The sequence below is a fragment of the Paroedura picta genome, chromosome 1, assembly GCF_049243985.1.
Source record: "Paroedura picta isolate Pp20150507F chromosome 1, Ppicta_v3.0, whole genome shotgun sequence".
Taxonomy (NCBI): domain Eukaryota; kingdom Metazoa; phylum Chordata; class Lepidosauria; order Squamata; family Gekkonidae; genus Paroedura; species Paroedura picta.
In genome coordinates, this window is record NC_135369.1 from 87,343,522 (window position 1) to 87,356,760 (window position 13,239).

The window sequence follows — 13,239 nt, forward strand, 5'->3', positions numbered from 1 at the left end:
TTCTCCGCTCTGCAGGTATGAATCTGCTGGTGGTTCTGGGGCCCCGGGAAGCATGCCTGGCCTCGACCAGGGCTTTTTCTGTCCTAGCCTCTACCTGAGGGAATGAGCTCCCAGAAGAGCTGTAGGCCCTGATGGGCCTGCAAGATGGATCTTTTCCGCCAGGCATTTAATTAAGGCCAGGTGGTGATCTTGGGGCATAAGATCAGGCCCCCCCCTTAAGGTTGCTCCTCCTAAGGTTTCCGGGCACAGTATTAGAGTGTGCCCAGAGCCGTCGGTGATTTACCCCATTTCTACCATCACCAGTGTTGTCATCTGGTCGGATTCCAATGGTTCCACTGCAGAGAGAGGAGTTTTTAGCATTTTTACCACCATGTTATAGAGTTATAGATTCTAGCTTCGGGTTATTGTTTTAGGTTATTGTTATATGTTGCATGTGATTTTATGGAATTGGATATTGTTTTATGTCATATGATTGTGAACCGCTGCAAGCCAGCTTGCTGGGAGCGAGGAGGGAGGAGGCTAAGAAAGCACAAGGGTTTGCACACAACCTGAACGATTGCATCAGCAGCGGCAGCATGCAAGCTCCCAACCCTTCATCGCTTATAAAACAGCACTTGGGGCTGCCCCCCATGTGCTGCTGTTGAAGGCCTGTGCACCGAGCCTGGCAGGCAGCTTGGTGGCGCTTCCTTCCTCCTCCTGCTTGCCTCTGCCTGCAGGCCACCATCTATGCCATGACCAGGTAACCTCTCATGCCTCGCCTCACACCACTGTCTCCAGCAACCTCCTCTCTCCTTGCTCTTTTGCTCAGGTACTGGGAGAGGGGGGTGTGGATTGAGAAGAACGAAAAAGGCAGCAGCCATGGTTTAGTGGCCGGAAGTGTGCACTTCCCATGCCAAACCGGGCCCTGCAGAATCTCAAAAGTGAATGAGTTATGGTGGGATGGGGCTGTGTCCTGGTTCTGTACCTTGGGTGGCTATCTTTTGGGGAGATTGGGATGATGATATCTTACTTGGAACCTAATATGTTCTCTGTAATACACTTTTCTCTCCCTCCTTTCCCCAAGCAGCACAGAATGCTGTATATGGTCCTCTGTGCCTTCATTTTATGCCAACAACAGCCCTATGGAGTAAGTTGGGCTGGGAGTGACTGGATGAACCTGGTTCTCCAGATGAAAGGCCACCAATTTTAACCGCTACACCATGCTAACTCTCAAACCATTACAGAGCAAGGGCTGAGGAAGGGATAATGCTTTCCAGGGGCGGCAGAGGGTTTCTGTGGGACGAGAGAGGCACAAAAGGCCTGCCACTGTACTCTCGTTCTGGATATGCAATCGTAGGATCCAGCCTATTATGCATAATATTGTTTCAACAAGGCACACATTTACAAGCATGTCTTTCCATGTTTTAGACACGCAGTGCAGCTGAGTCAGAAGCTCGAACCCCGTATGGTCTTATAAAGGGCCATGCATATTCGGTAACTGGTCTTGATGAGGTAAGAGGCCTTTTTAAAACTGTGATTTCCCTTGATGGAATAAAGGTTGACAGAAGAAAAGGGAGAAACAAAGGATGCTTTTGGGTGTTTATCTTCCCCTTGCCTCCTGTTACAGTCAGGCCAGTGATACAACATATAGACAATCCAGACTGTTTATTGGGGAACTCCTCTAGTGGTATCCAAAATGAGATTCAGTTGCCCATATTCAGTCATAAAGCCTAGAGATCTGCTTAAATTATTAAGAATGCAGCCACAGTTTTCTTATATGTAAATCTGATCTCTCTTTCTCTTGCTTGCTTCTGTTTTTAGGTAAACTATCAAGGTCGTAAAGTTAAGCTCATTCGAGTTAGAAATCCATGGGGTCAAGTAGAATGGAACGGTGCATGGAGTGACATGTCAGTATTTCATGTTCCAAGAACACACACACAAATACAAGTTATACATAATAACTAAATGTTGGCACTGTGATAAAATAAAAACCAAAGGGGGGGGGCACTAAAAAAACAGACAAACAACTGATGACAGTCAGGACCTTCAAAAATTGAATGTCTATATTAATGTTAAAATTATATAAATTTTATTGTGGTGTCTTCCAAAGGCTGCCAAAAATGTCACTGGTGTGTTGTCATGTTACTGTGGGCCATTTCGCACGGCTTCAAAATAGCACAATGGTTGCTAATTGGAAACGCTACTAATTTGCCATAACCCACGACGTCGTAGACAATCTGCAACAATCCTGAAACCGACCCGCAAAAAGCGCTTCGTTGTAGCGCTTTCAGGGGAATCCAGAAAAGTGGATTCACCCTCCGGATAGCGATACACTCCTGCAACCAATCTGCAACAATAGCGCTAAAGACCTGTGCGTTACCATTGTTGCGGGTTCTTCAAAGTCCCTCCTCCTGAGCCTGTCCTCCAAACTTCCGGCGAAGCGATCGGCATTTTTTTTTCTCCGAGCGAGCGGGGATAAACGCACCAGCGAGCCTCTTTCTGTTTAGAGGCTTCCCTGGCTTCAGTCCTTCACCTTTAGTCACTAAGCACAAACCACATAAAAGCCCGTTTGCTGAAATAAAGTCCCTTTATTTTTTACACATTAATTCAGCCAAAAATCGGGCCCGTGAGAGGGGGGGGGGATTTTTTTTTTATCACTCGAGGCAGCGTGCAAACGATCATACAATCAAACGACAGCTCACATTAGGCAGCTGGATGGGTCTCTCCGTTGCAACGAATCTACCTAGATTCGTTGCTATGGGTCTGTTTTTTTTTTAAAAAACCTTTCTTAAAGGGAAAGGGGCTGTTTGGGAGCATGCTAGCGGCTGCCCATTGGCTGCTTGACGGCCAGGGGCGGGACAAGCTTGGCAATAGCGCTTCCTTTCTAGCGATTTCTGCCGAGACCGGAAGCCTGTGGGAAACGCTAAAAAACGCAACTGATTCCACTACAAAGGCAGGTATGCATAACGACGAATTCCACTATTTTAAATGGCGATTTTTCATTCCGCAAACAATTTGCAACAAAGATCCCCGTGCGAAAAGGCCCTGTATGTATTGCAATAAGTGAAACCTTTGGAAGAGAACTAATGGCTGATAAATAGGCATCTTCATTCATTAAGTGGTACTTTCCAGCTCTTACTTTGGAGCTTTTATTGGCTGCTGTACATATTTCATATGTGTAATGAACCAGTATGCATTAAAATCAGATTTTTGAAGAAGTCCCTATAAGGGCCGAAATGCATCAGTCTATTGGTTCATGTAGTGCATAGCACACTGTTTTGCAATAGCCCATTGGGCTGTATATATGTTCTTAATTCCTAAAGTTTTTAAAAATTATGCATAATAAAAGTTATATAATTCATACTGTGATAAAATAGCCAGGATGGATGATAAAGCTAGGAAAATGGCCAAAGTTAAAGCTAGCTCACTATCTGAAATGATGGGGAATTTTTTATTAAGAATGGCTGGGAAAAATGGAAACATGATACAGATTTTTGCAACAGAAACCAGGAAAATTAGATATATTGTCCCCCTCCAACAGGATTTCAGGGTGCATTTCGGGCTGCTGCAAGAGGCAGAAGTAAAAACATTTATGAAGATTTGTGTAAGAGACAAATAGAGAACTTTTTATGTATAGAAGGTGAATCAACTCAAAATAGCTTTTCCTGTGTTATGTATAGAAAGTACCATCAGTGCAATATAGGATAAATGAACTGTAAATGAATGCAGTATTTTTAGCCTACCAGCAATTAGACTTCTTATAGGTCTGTGGTTAATTTGCATCATCAATACTTTATAAATTTGAACCAAACATCAGTAAGAGAAATGGGTGATTTTTACATGACCTATTGATTTTTACAGGCAGTAGTGATTTTAAAAAGCACCCCAGATAGCATTTTTGAAAGTACTCCAAATAGCCAAATCCTATCTGACCAAAGCTCTGCTTCTATAAATCTTTTTAAGTACAATCAACTTGTTAATGGATTTTATATATTTGCCATTTTGCCAAAATGTATTGCACTTTTCAAAATGCACTTCAGTCTATTATTAGTCTTGCTGCTCTTGGTGAAAGTTTGCCAACGGGAGAAATTAAGACTCCAGCTAGTGGACTGAACTTAGGAAAATATAGCAGACTCTAATGTGAGATGCTGGAATCTCTTTTCAAAATGAATTTCTAAAAACATTAATGAGGACTGCCTCCTTCTCTTTCAAGTTCCCCTGAATGGCGCTCCATCAGCCCATCAGAGCAAAGGCGTTTGCATCAGACAGCACTAGACGATGGAGAATTCTGGTAACCGAACATGCTGATAAAATGTCACATGCATTAGTGAGAACAAACCCAGAATTAATAATTAAGTGATCATTGTTTTAGCTCAAGCAGAAGGCAGGCATAATACAACCAAAAGATTTAAATGCTTAATTTTGTATTCTCTCTAGTGGATCATTTGTAACACATGTATAGTGCAATACGAAATGCAGTTACACATTCCTACTTCCACTGAAGTCAATAGACGTAAAAGGATGTAGCTCTGTTTAGGATTGCTCTGTCAATATCCTCTTACTTTGAATAATATTTTCTTTGTATTTAGTTTTAAATTATTATATTTGTTGACCAGAACATCTGGTATCTGTTAACAGAAGTAGAGTAAATAGTGTATATGCTGAGACAAGCCAGCCGTAGGTTTGGGGAAGACTGGGGGAAATTACCTGCCTTGGACCCATTGGGCTTCATGCTCCATACACAGATACAGAGAGTGGTATCAAGTGAAGCACTCTTGCATCTGAGTCTGCTGGCCTTCCTCCCCTCTACCTATGTGTGTTTTCCAAACATGGACATAATTTCCTCTGAACACAGTAAATGTTAGCACAGAGGCACCACCATCCCCATGATTCGAAATACTACTTTTCCAACTTTTCCACTCATGAGGACAGGCTGTTTGTGTTGAGGCAGACTAGTACAGGAGAGACAGAGGGCAGTGCCCTTAGTCCTGCTTGACTAAGATGCATGTTGCCTTAAATATTGATGTGTTGTGTGTACAGGGCTTGTGTATACAGGGGGGATTTCTGCACCCTTTAAATGTAGCATCATGCCACTCAAATGCAAGCTGAATATTCCAGCCCCTTCATATGACGTCACCCACGTCCAGAGTCTGGCCCATTGACTGCTCGCTACATCCTCCATTTTAAAGCACTTCTCTGGGAATCCCAAGAGCATTTCCGCACATTAGTAAAAATAGTGTCACACCCACAGAATGGCAAAGCGTGACATTATATCGCCCCCTCCCGGCCCTCCTCACCTTTTTGCTGTCTCGCCTTTGTCTGCCTTCTTTTTGCATGTCTTACCCTCATCATCTGCTGCTCCAAGAGGTTGAAAAGAGCAACATGCCTTATACACATTGCACTTCCGCCTTTCAATCAGTTCAGATAATCAATCCTCTTCCTCCATATTCTCATGCAGTTTGAGGGTCCCACAATGCCCACTATTTTTTTAATCATACTTCTCTTTTGCAATGCCTCTGCATAGAATCATAGATGCATAGTGCTTTTGAATGCCACCCCTTATGGGAAGAGCTTACCAGAGCTACCCTGAAGATTTGGAGGCTGTACCTCAAACCCAGGTAAAGCCCAGGCCCCGGGAAAGGCAGGAATGTCAACATTCCCATTATAGTCTATGCACCATTGATTTCCATGGGTGCTGAAGCCAAAGCAGCTAAATTGGGCCCTTCATGCACAAGTCTACTTGTGATCCCATAAGGGGTGGTGTATGTGTGTGTGTGTGTGTGTGTATGCATGTAAAGGCCTTTTGACTTATGGCAACCCAAGCAAGGGGCTTTCGAGGCAAGTGAGACACAGAGGTGGTGTGCCAATGCTTTCCTCTGCAGAGTCTGTCTTAGAGGTCTCTCTTGCAAGTACTGATCCTGCTGAGTTTCCAAGATATGGCAAGATCAGGCTATACCATGTCACCTTCCCTCCCCATGAAATGTAGCCTACGTTATTAACTCCATGTTACAGGGAGCTGATACCAGTGACAGGGGCTTTCCTAATGAAGTCTTGGTGGAGGCAAAACTGTCAAGTGGGAACTTCATGGGTCGCAGCCCATTCTTTACATTGCACATGATCACAAAGTTGAGGATGCAGACCAATTACTAGGATGGTGAGCTTAGACGTCTAAAGGAGATGATTACTTGGGATCAGAAGTCCATAATGTTATTACTCTTTCCATCTTATGCAGGATGAAGTTTGAAGATTTCCTGTCCCATTTTGACAAAGTTGAGATCTGCAACCTCACACCAGATGCCCTGGAAAGCAATGCTACCCATAAATGGGAGGTGACAGTGCATCAAGGCAGCTGGGTCAGGGGTGCCACTGCTGGAGGATGCAGGAACTTTATAGGTGTGCACATCTCTTATTTGTACTCTTGGGGAACAAGAAATACCTGCCCAATCAGTCAGCTAGCCCAAGACAGCAACGGGGTCATCAAGCCCAACTGAGTGGGTTCAGAAAGTGTAGTTCTGCTCAGGATAGCACTGGAAGAACCTTATACAGCCTAAGATTTATGCCCAGTTCTTAGGGCTGGCATGCTCTATCACTTAGGGCTAGCTCATAGGGTCACAATTGCTCTCTTAGGTTGTTGCTTGGAGGAGGCCAGGAAGCACTTCTTATTGACAACAGATGACAGATCAGCAGTAATGGATTTAAAATATATGTTGAATGGTACCAGCTAGTTATCAGGAAAAATATTTTCACAGTCAGAGTAGTTTAGCAGTGGAGTTGGCTGCTTAAGAGCTCCCCCTCACTGACAGTCTTCAAACACCGATTGAACAGATACTTATCCTGGATGCTTCAGGCTGATCCTGCATTGAGCAGGGGGCTGGATTAGATGGCCTGCATGCCCCCCCCCCAATGTCATTCTATACACTGACTGCTCTACACAGTTCAGGACTTCTTCTGATATACATTTATGCAAAGTCAAGCAAAAATATAATAAATCTGGCCAATAACCTCCCATAATCACAACAGTTAGGAAAATAAATCATAAGGGTGACTGCAAAAGTTGCGGCCAGCTGTATCCATTATTATCTGGATCAGATGATACAATTGTCTATATATGACTGTGATACTGGAGACTCTCAAATCTGTTTGCATAGGCAAGACATATATTCTTTAAGGCAATCCTGATGTCCTCAAATGGAAATCTAAATCTTAATGATGGTATTATGTCCCATTTCTATTTTATGTCAAAAAGTTTAATATATTATTATTTCTGAAAGTATACTAAGCTGAGATAACCAGCCTCGATTCATACTACATCGAAATTTCCCAATGTGTTTACTGTTTGTTTCCTAATTAAGACTTCCAGTTCCTAGCAAGGAAACAACTCCAGAAATGCCTGTGTTTTGAAATCACAGTTAATCAAAAACCTCTTGCCCTCTGTCTCAGGATACTATATAAGGGAAGAAAGGAGGGAGTACACAATTACTACTAGGTTCACATCAATCACACACACACACAGGCTCACATTAAGGCAGTCCAGATGAACTCCATGGAATTCCCTTCAGGGATTAACTTCATAGTGATCTGGGTCTATCTGCACACTACAAAGTCCTCATGTTTGCTGGGGAACTAGTATGAAAAAACAAGGCCAAGGCCAATGGTGCAAAATAGGTAAAGTTATTACTCAATTTTTCAAAAGCTACTAAAAAGAATTCCCAATGCTTCTTCAGGGGAAACTGTAATGTATCATACAATAATAACATTACTGAGTTTATACAATTATAATTAAAATTACACAATATATATTTAATATGCCTGGATCAACTTACCAACTTGTTTATCTTCAAGCAATTTAGCAAAAAATAAAGGCTAGAATTGCATTAAAATACAGGGAATGAAATGAAATGCCTCCCCCTCCTCCAGTCCTCTTCCCCCCCCCCTTTCCTGGAGGGAAATGTGAAGGCTGAGAGGGGCATTTGTGTTTTACTCTTCTCTTACACAGAAAAGCCTCTAGTGTAGCTATGAGGTTGCACAGCACCAAGCTCCTGTCAGAATACAGGAGGGTTTGCCCGCATTCACCAGCAGATGAGGTGTGTGGTGCCAGGGTTTGCCTACACAATGTGCTGTGTAGCCTCAGGTTGGCAAATGGGAGGAGGCAAGTGGCACCGGGGTTTGCCTGCACAGTGCCCTGTGTAGCATCAGGTCGGTGAACAGGAGGGCTCAAAAGTTTCATCATGTAGATGGAGTCTCAGAATGCCCTCTTTCAACTGACCTCAGAGACTCCATCAACTGCTAACACTGAAAAGATATTGTGGTGATGTGAATCCATTCCTGAAAGTAGTCCAGTGCACAGGAGGGAGCACAACTTCCTTATTTTCTGCTGTCTGCTTTTCAGAAACCTTTTGGACAAATCCACAGATCAAACTCCAGCTGATAGAAAAGGATGATGGTCAAGATGGATGTACATTTATAGCAGCTCTGATGCAAAAAGACCGCCGTAAACTCAAGAAACTGGGAGCTGAAATGTTAACAATAGGATATGCTATCTATGAGGTATTTCCCTTCCCCATACTCTGAGTATTAATTCTTCATAGGGAATAATGTTGGAATGGTGATAGCTACTGGGCTGGTTCAGTGTTTGGGCAGGAAGTTCCTGGGGTCCCCATCTGCCCACCAACAGAGCTCCTCTCATGCCTTCCTTTCCACCCCTACCCTTGCCTGCACCCTGTCTGTTTTTGGGTCCTTCCCCAGTTTGCAAGCTCCCCTGACACCCATGCATAGTTGCCCACACTACCTGCACCCCCTTCCTCAACAGCACTGGCCAGGGTATGCAGTTGGAAGTGCAGTTGCCATGGTTACCAAAAAAAGCCATCCCTGTTTACCTCCCACACCAGGCCTTGGCTACTCCTTTGCCTCAAAGTATGCTGATAACAACCATCCTGCTGGGCACACTTAGCCCCTTCTTCCATCGCTGCCATCTTGCTCACCTTAGTATCAGCAGTCTGGTCCTGGAAACTTTATTATTTCAAACATGGGCTCTGTCCCTGGGCTTGCTGAACCAGGATCCTGCTTAGAAAGTCAGGTCCTGAGGAATGAAAATCAGATTCTATGCTGGCCCCGTCGCAATCTGCTTTTCAGGCTGACATGAGGGAAACATTTAAATCTTTTATCTGGGACATTTGTGGCACCAGATTTCACTTCGAGATCAATTCTGGCCATGGAACTAGTGGAGCAGTTCCTGTGGCTGTGATTCTGAATTGGACTAAGCAATCTACTCAGCCATGCAGTGCACTTATCCTGAGAGTTCTGTGTATATCACATACATTATCTTAATGGTCCCTAGGTCAGCTTTTAATGGAGGTTAACATTATTGCTCTCATACTGCAGGAGGCTTACATGACAATCGCTTACCTAGGCAATGCTGTGAGTCTGCGGGAAGGGGAGACTAATGAACCAGGGACTCGGGGAAGTCTTCTTAAGGCCAAACCAGATCAGGCACTTGAAAATGTGTGACCAAATGTTCAGTGCAGCTTTAAAAATAATAACAGCTTCAGGAAGCACTGACTTGCATTACAACAGCAGTACAAGGCTAAATCACACACAGATGTACAGGCATATTATTTCCCCAGCCTCCAGTAGCTCTTCAGCATCGCTGGAGAAGATGTGCAGCAAAGGAACATCTTAAATTGGAAGAAGACTCCTTAGGCTGGAGGAAGGCTTCAGTTTTTGCTGAGCAGGGTAGTGGGATGCAGGCTGCTGGCTCCATACTGGCAACTTAAAGGTTTTTCCAAAGGGAAATATCAGGGTGGGGGGCAGGACTACTCTTTGAGGTCTGGAAAGAGAGAGTAAATCCCAGACTCAGAACAAATCGAGCCAACCCCCTCCCCACCCCCAGCTCGAGAGCAGGCCATAAATATTATATTGTCCTCCTCTGGTTTTGTTCTTAGCCACTATACTCTTGAGCAGAACTGGTACACCTCCAAAACTGCAGCTTAAAGTCTGTCACCAGTCTTTAACAAGTTGTTCAGGGGAAAAACAAACAAAATGGCAATCAGGAAAAATGAGGATTCGCTAGACAATTATATAAAAAGCTTTCATTGTTCATGAGAATTAACAATAATACAATGAAGATATAATGTAAAAAATATATATACATTATAGAACAAACTGCCAAATGGCTACAGGTGAATATAGTTTGATCAGTTTTCAAACAAAGTCATGTCTTCTCTAACGTTCATTCAGAAGAAGGAGACTGCATTAGTGCTGGAATTACAAATTTTCAAGTTTATATTCAATAAAATAAGGGCATGTATTATTTTCACCACTGCCCACCAAAAGGACCCAATTTCAAGAACACTGTAAAAAGTAAAATAAACAAACTCAACCCAAAACAAATGGCACTATAGGTACTGAGTCTTTCTTTAGACACCTTTGGACTTTGTATCTGATATTCCTTTTGCTAGACTTAAGACACACACAGGGCTTAGTAATAGCAGTACTCATCAGTGCTAAGTTCCAGCACCTTTTGGGGAGAGTTTCCCAAGCCCTGAGGGTGCAACCTTATATATGAGTACCACCAGTACTTTTTCTTTTTTGTACAAAAAAGCACTAGGTAAATGTATGGGAATTCTCAAATAATGGTAGTGGTTGGCATTGCATTGAGATTTTACCTCTAATAAATGATAAACAGTTCCTTTGAAATCTTGTTATAGAGCCCAAGTAATGATGAGCACCTGACAAAAGATTTTTTCCGCTACCACCCATCCAAAGCCAGGAGCAAAACTTATATAAACTTAAGGGAAGTCTCTGATCGGTTCAAGCTGCCACCTGGGAATTACATTATTGTTCCAACTACGTTTGAGCCACATCAAGAAGCTGATTTCTGCCTGAGGATATTTTCTGAGAAGAAAGCTGTTACTAAGTAAGTATTACCATGTAGGATATTTGGACTGGAAGGATATTTTCCAAATACAATCATGTGTGCATAATCACCGTTCACCAAAAATTTGTAGAAGTTAGCATCTGAAATCTCATAGCCATGTTTTCTGGTTTACTACCTTCCATTGCCTTCCCCCTTCCCTTTTGCACTTCTTAACAGTTTGATGGGAAAGAGAAACTGAGATTAAAGCATGTGAAAAGAATGTTCTTCCTCTTACTGATGCATTCCTGTTTACTTCTTTTGTTTGTATTCTGGAAGAGAGGCAAAAAGGCCAAAAGGGAAAACAAAGACAATCTGAAAAATAAAGCTAAGAACCTGAAAATTCAAATGAAGCCCCAAACAATATATATAATTCAATTCTCAAAGAATATGGAGCTCACATTCAGGAATCACTGTGGCTAAGAACCATCATTCTGTCCTGGAATTAAGTTAAATTCTCATTGTGTGTTCTCATGTGTTAACCAAAAGGAACATTTTTAGTATTCTGGGAGAGATGAACATTATGAAAGACTGAAGCCTCTATCCCTCCTGGAGTGATAGAGTTACTACTGTCTTAGGGTTTCTGGCACATAACTCCCATTATCACCTGCAACTTCCATCCACATGACATGGGAGGGTTGCATGGCTATGAGCATCTCTAATGGCACCCATGTTCCACTAATATTGTACATAAGCATGTAATCTCTCTCAGAGGGTAGAAGTTGGGATTGGAGGAAACCTCTGCTTTGGCATTACTTCCTCCACTTTGGGGTTTTCTAAAAGTGGTTCTCACCTCCCAGACCTCCCGCTGCACTCCCTGGGACCAGGAAGAATATCCCAATGTGCTGACATCACCCAGGTGTGACATAGGGGCACCAGGTTCATTGGGAACTGACGCTCTGAGTTCTGGGCAAAACTTGTATGTTTTGAGGCCAGTAGAGTTTTCCCAAAAGCCAGAGCATCTCCCCCAATGTTTCTGACATGCCAGGTGATGTCAGCACACTGGACAGGTAACCCCTCCCCTGCTGACAGCATGACAACGGCACATGGCAATCCTATCCACAAGCATGTCACTCCAAGTAATATATCAAGTGAGCCTGGACTGAGTCATGCCAAGAGGAGGAAAAATCCTCTGTTTGCTGCTGTGTTCTTGTTCTGTCACAAAGCTTTGAACTCTAATCTTCTATTTACCTATTTAAAATGCACTTCTGTTCAAATATTTAGTGACCAGAGATTTGCTCATTAAATCTAAAGATATCTTGTTCTGTAACCATTGCCTAAATCTATAATCAGGATGTATGATACAGTTTAGGGGGAAAACTATCATCTATTTTAACTTATCACCTTTTTTTTAAACCACAAGTCCCATGCAGCAATTATGGACTAGTAAGAATAATTAGACAACTTTTGAATCAGCATTTTCCCCCCAAATGAGCAATTTGATTACTAAAACAAGTTTTCTGCCCAAATCTATTAATTTGGATTGTTTTCAATGACATTTGAAGCAGAGCTCAATTCAGCCCAAATTGGATCTACTCATCTACTATTGACTTCAATCCACGCTTACTCTCTTCAGCCCTAACTAGTAGGCTCTACATTGTTCTTCCATTCTCTGCTTCCCGACTAATGTAAGAATATAGAAACCACATGAGAGTCTGGAGATTGTATAAGAATAGCCAGGTTAATGTCACCACTCCCTTCTACCACCTGAATTTGAACATGGCTTTCCTTAAGTTTTCCCATTTGCTCGATACATTTTTTTCATGCGCTGTGATTTGAAGCTGTAACTACACCTTATATAACCTAAAAATAATGAAGTCTGGATTCCGTTTTGTGTATCTGATTTGTTTTATAAGATTCTAAAGACATTTGTCTCATCAGGATACATTTGTTTGTTTGTTTGTTTTTGTTTGTTTGTTTGCTTGTTTGCTTGCTTGATTTTTATTTCTCATAGGGAGTTGGATGGAAATGTTGATGTCGACCTACCAGAGGTACGTTATTAAACTTAAATTAATGTGTGGAAAGATTAACATAACAATCTAATATGTTTAAATAAGAAGATGATGTTTTCCACAGTGTCAAGTGGCCTTCCACATGGCAGGTTTCCTCACAGTTTCTTTCCCCTTGCATTAGCCATGCCATGTCCCCAGCTCTTTTTTCATCTGCACGCAGACACACACATCACATCACATCCTTATCCATGGTTCCTCTATATATTTGTGAAACAGCCTGGGGGGTGGAACGTGTTTGGCTGTCCAAGTTGGAATAGGGCCAATCGGTGCTGCACCCTGATTGGCCCTGCCCCTGCAGTTCCCGCCCTCTGTCCCTGGACTCTAGCCTCTTTGCTC

At 42.7% G+C, this 13,239-nt stretch overlaps 1 protein-coding gene across 1 annotated transcript in view; it reads left to right on the forward strand.

The window, feature by feature from the left end:
* CAPN9 (calpain 9) overlaps positions 1 to 13,239 on the forward strand; it is a 47,324-nt gene that overhangs the window by 17,157 nt on the left and 16,928 nt on the right. Inside the window, exons 6-12 of the mRNA XM_077346505.1 lie at positions 1,408 to 1,491; positions 1,801 to 1,886; positions 4,193 to 4,270; positions 6,212 to 6,372; positions 8,369 to 8,526; positions 10,686 to 10,894; positions 12,846 to 12,882. Coding sequence (XP_077202620.1) covers positions 1,408 to 1,491; positions 1,801 to 1,886; positions 4,193 to 4,270; positions 6,212 to 6,372; positions 8,369 to 8,526; positions 10,686 to 10,894; positions 12,846 to 12,882 — 813 coding nt within the window. The remainder of the gene's footprint in view (positions 1 to 1,407; positions 1,492 to 1,800; positions 1,887 to 4,192; positions 4,271 to 6,211; positions 6,373 to 8,368; positions 8,527 to 10,685; positions 10,895 to 12,845; positions 12,883 to 13,239) is intronic.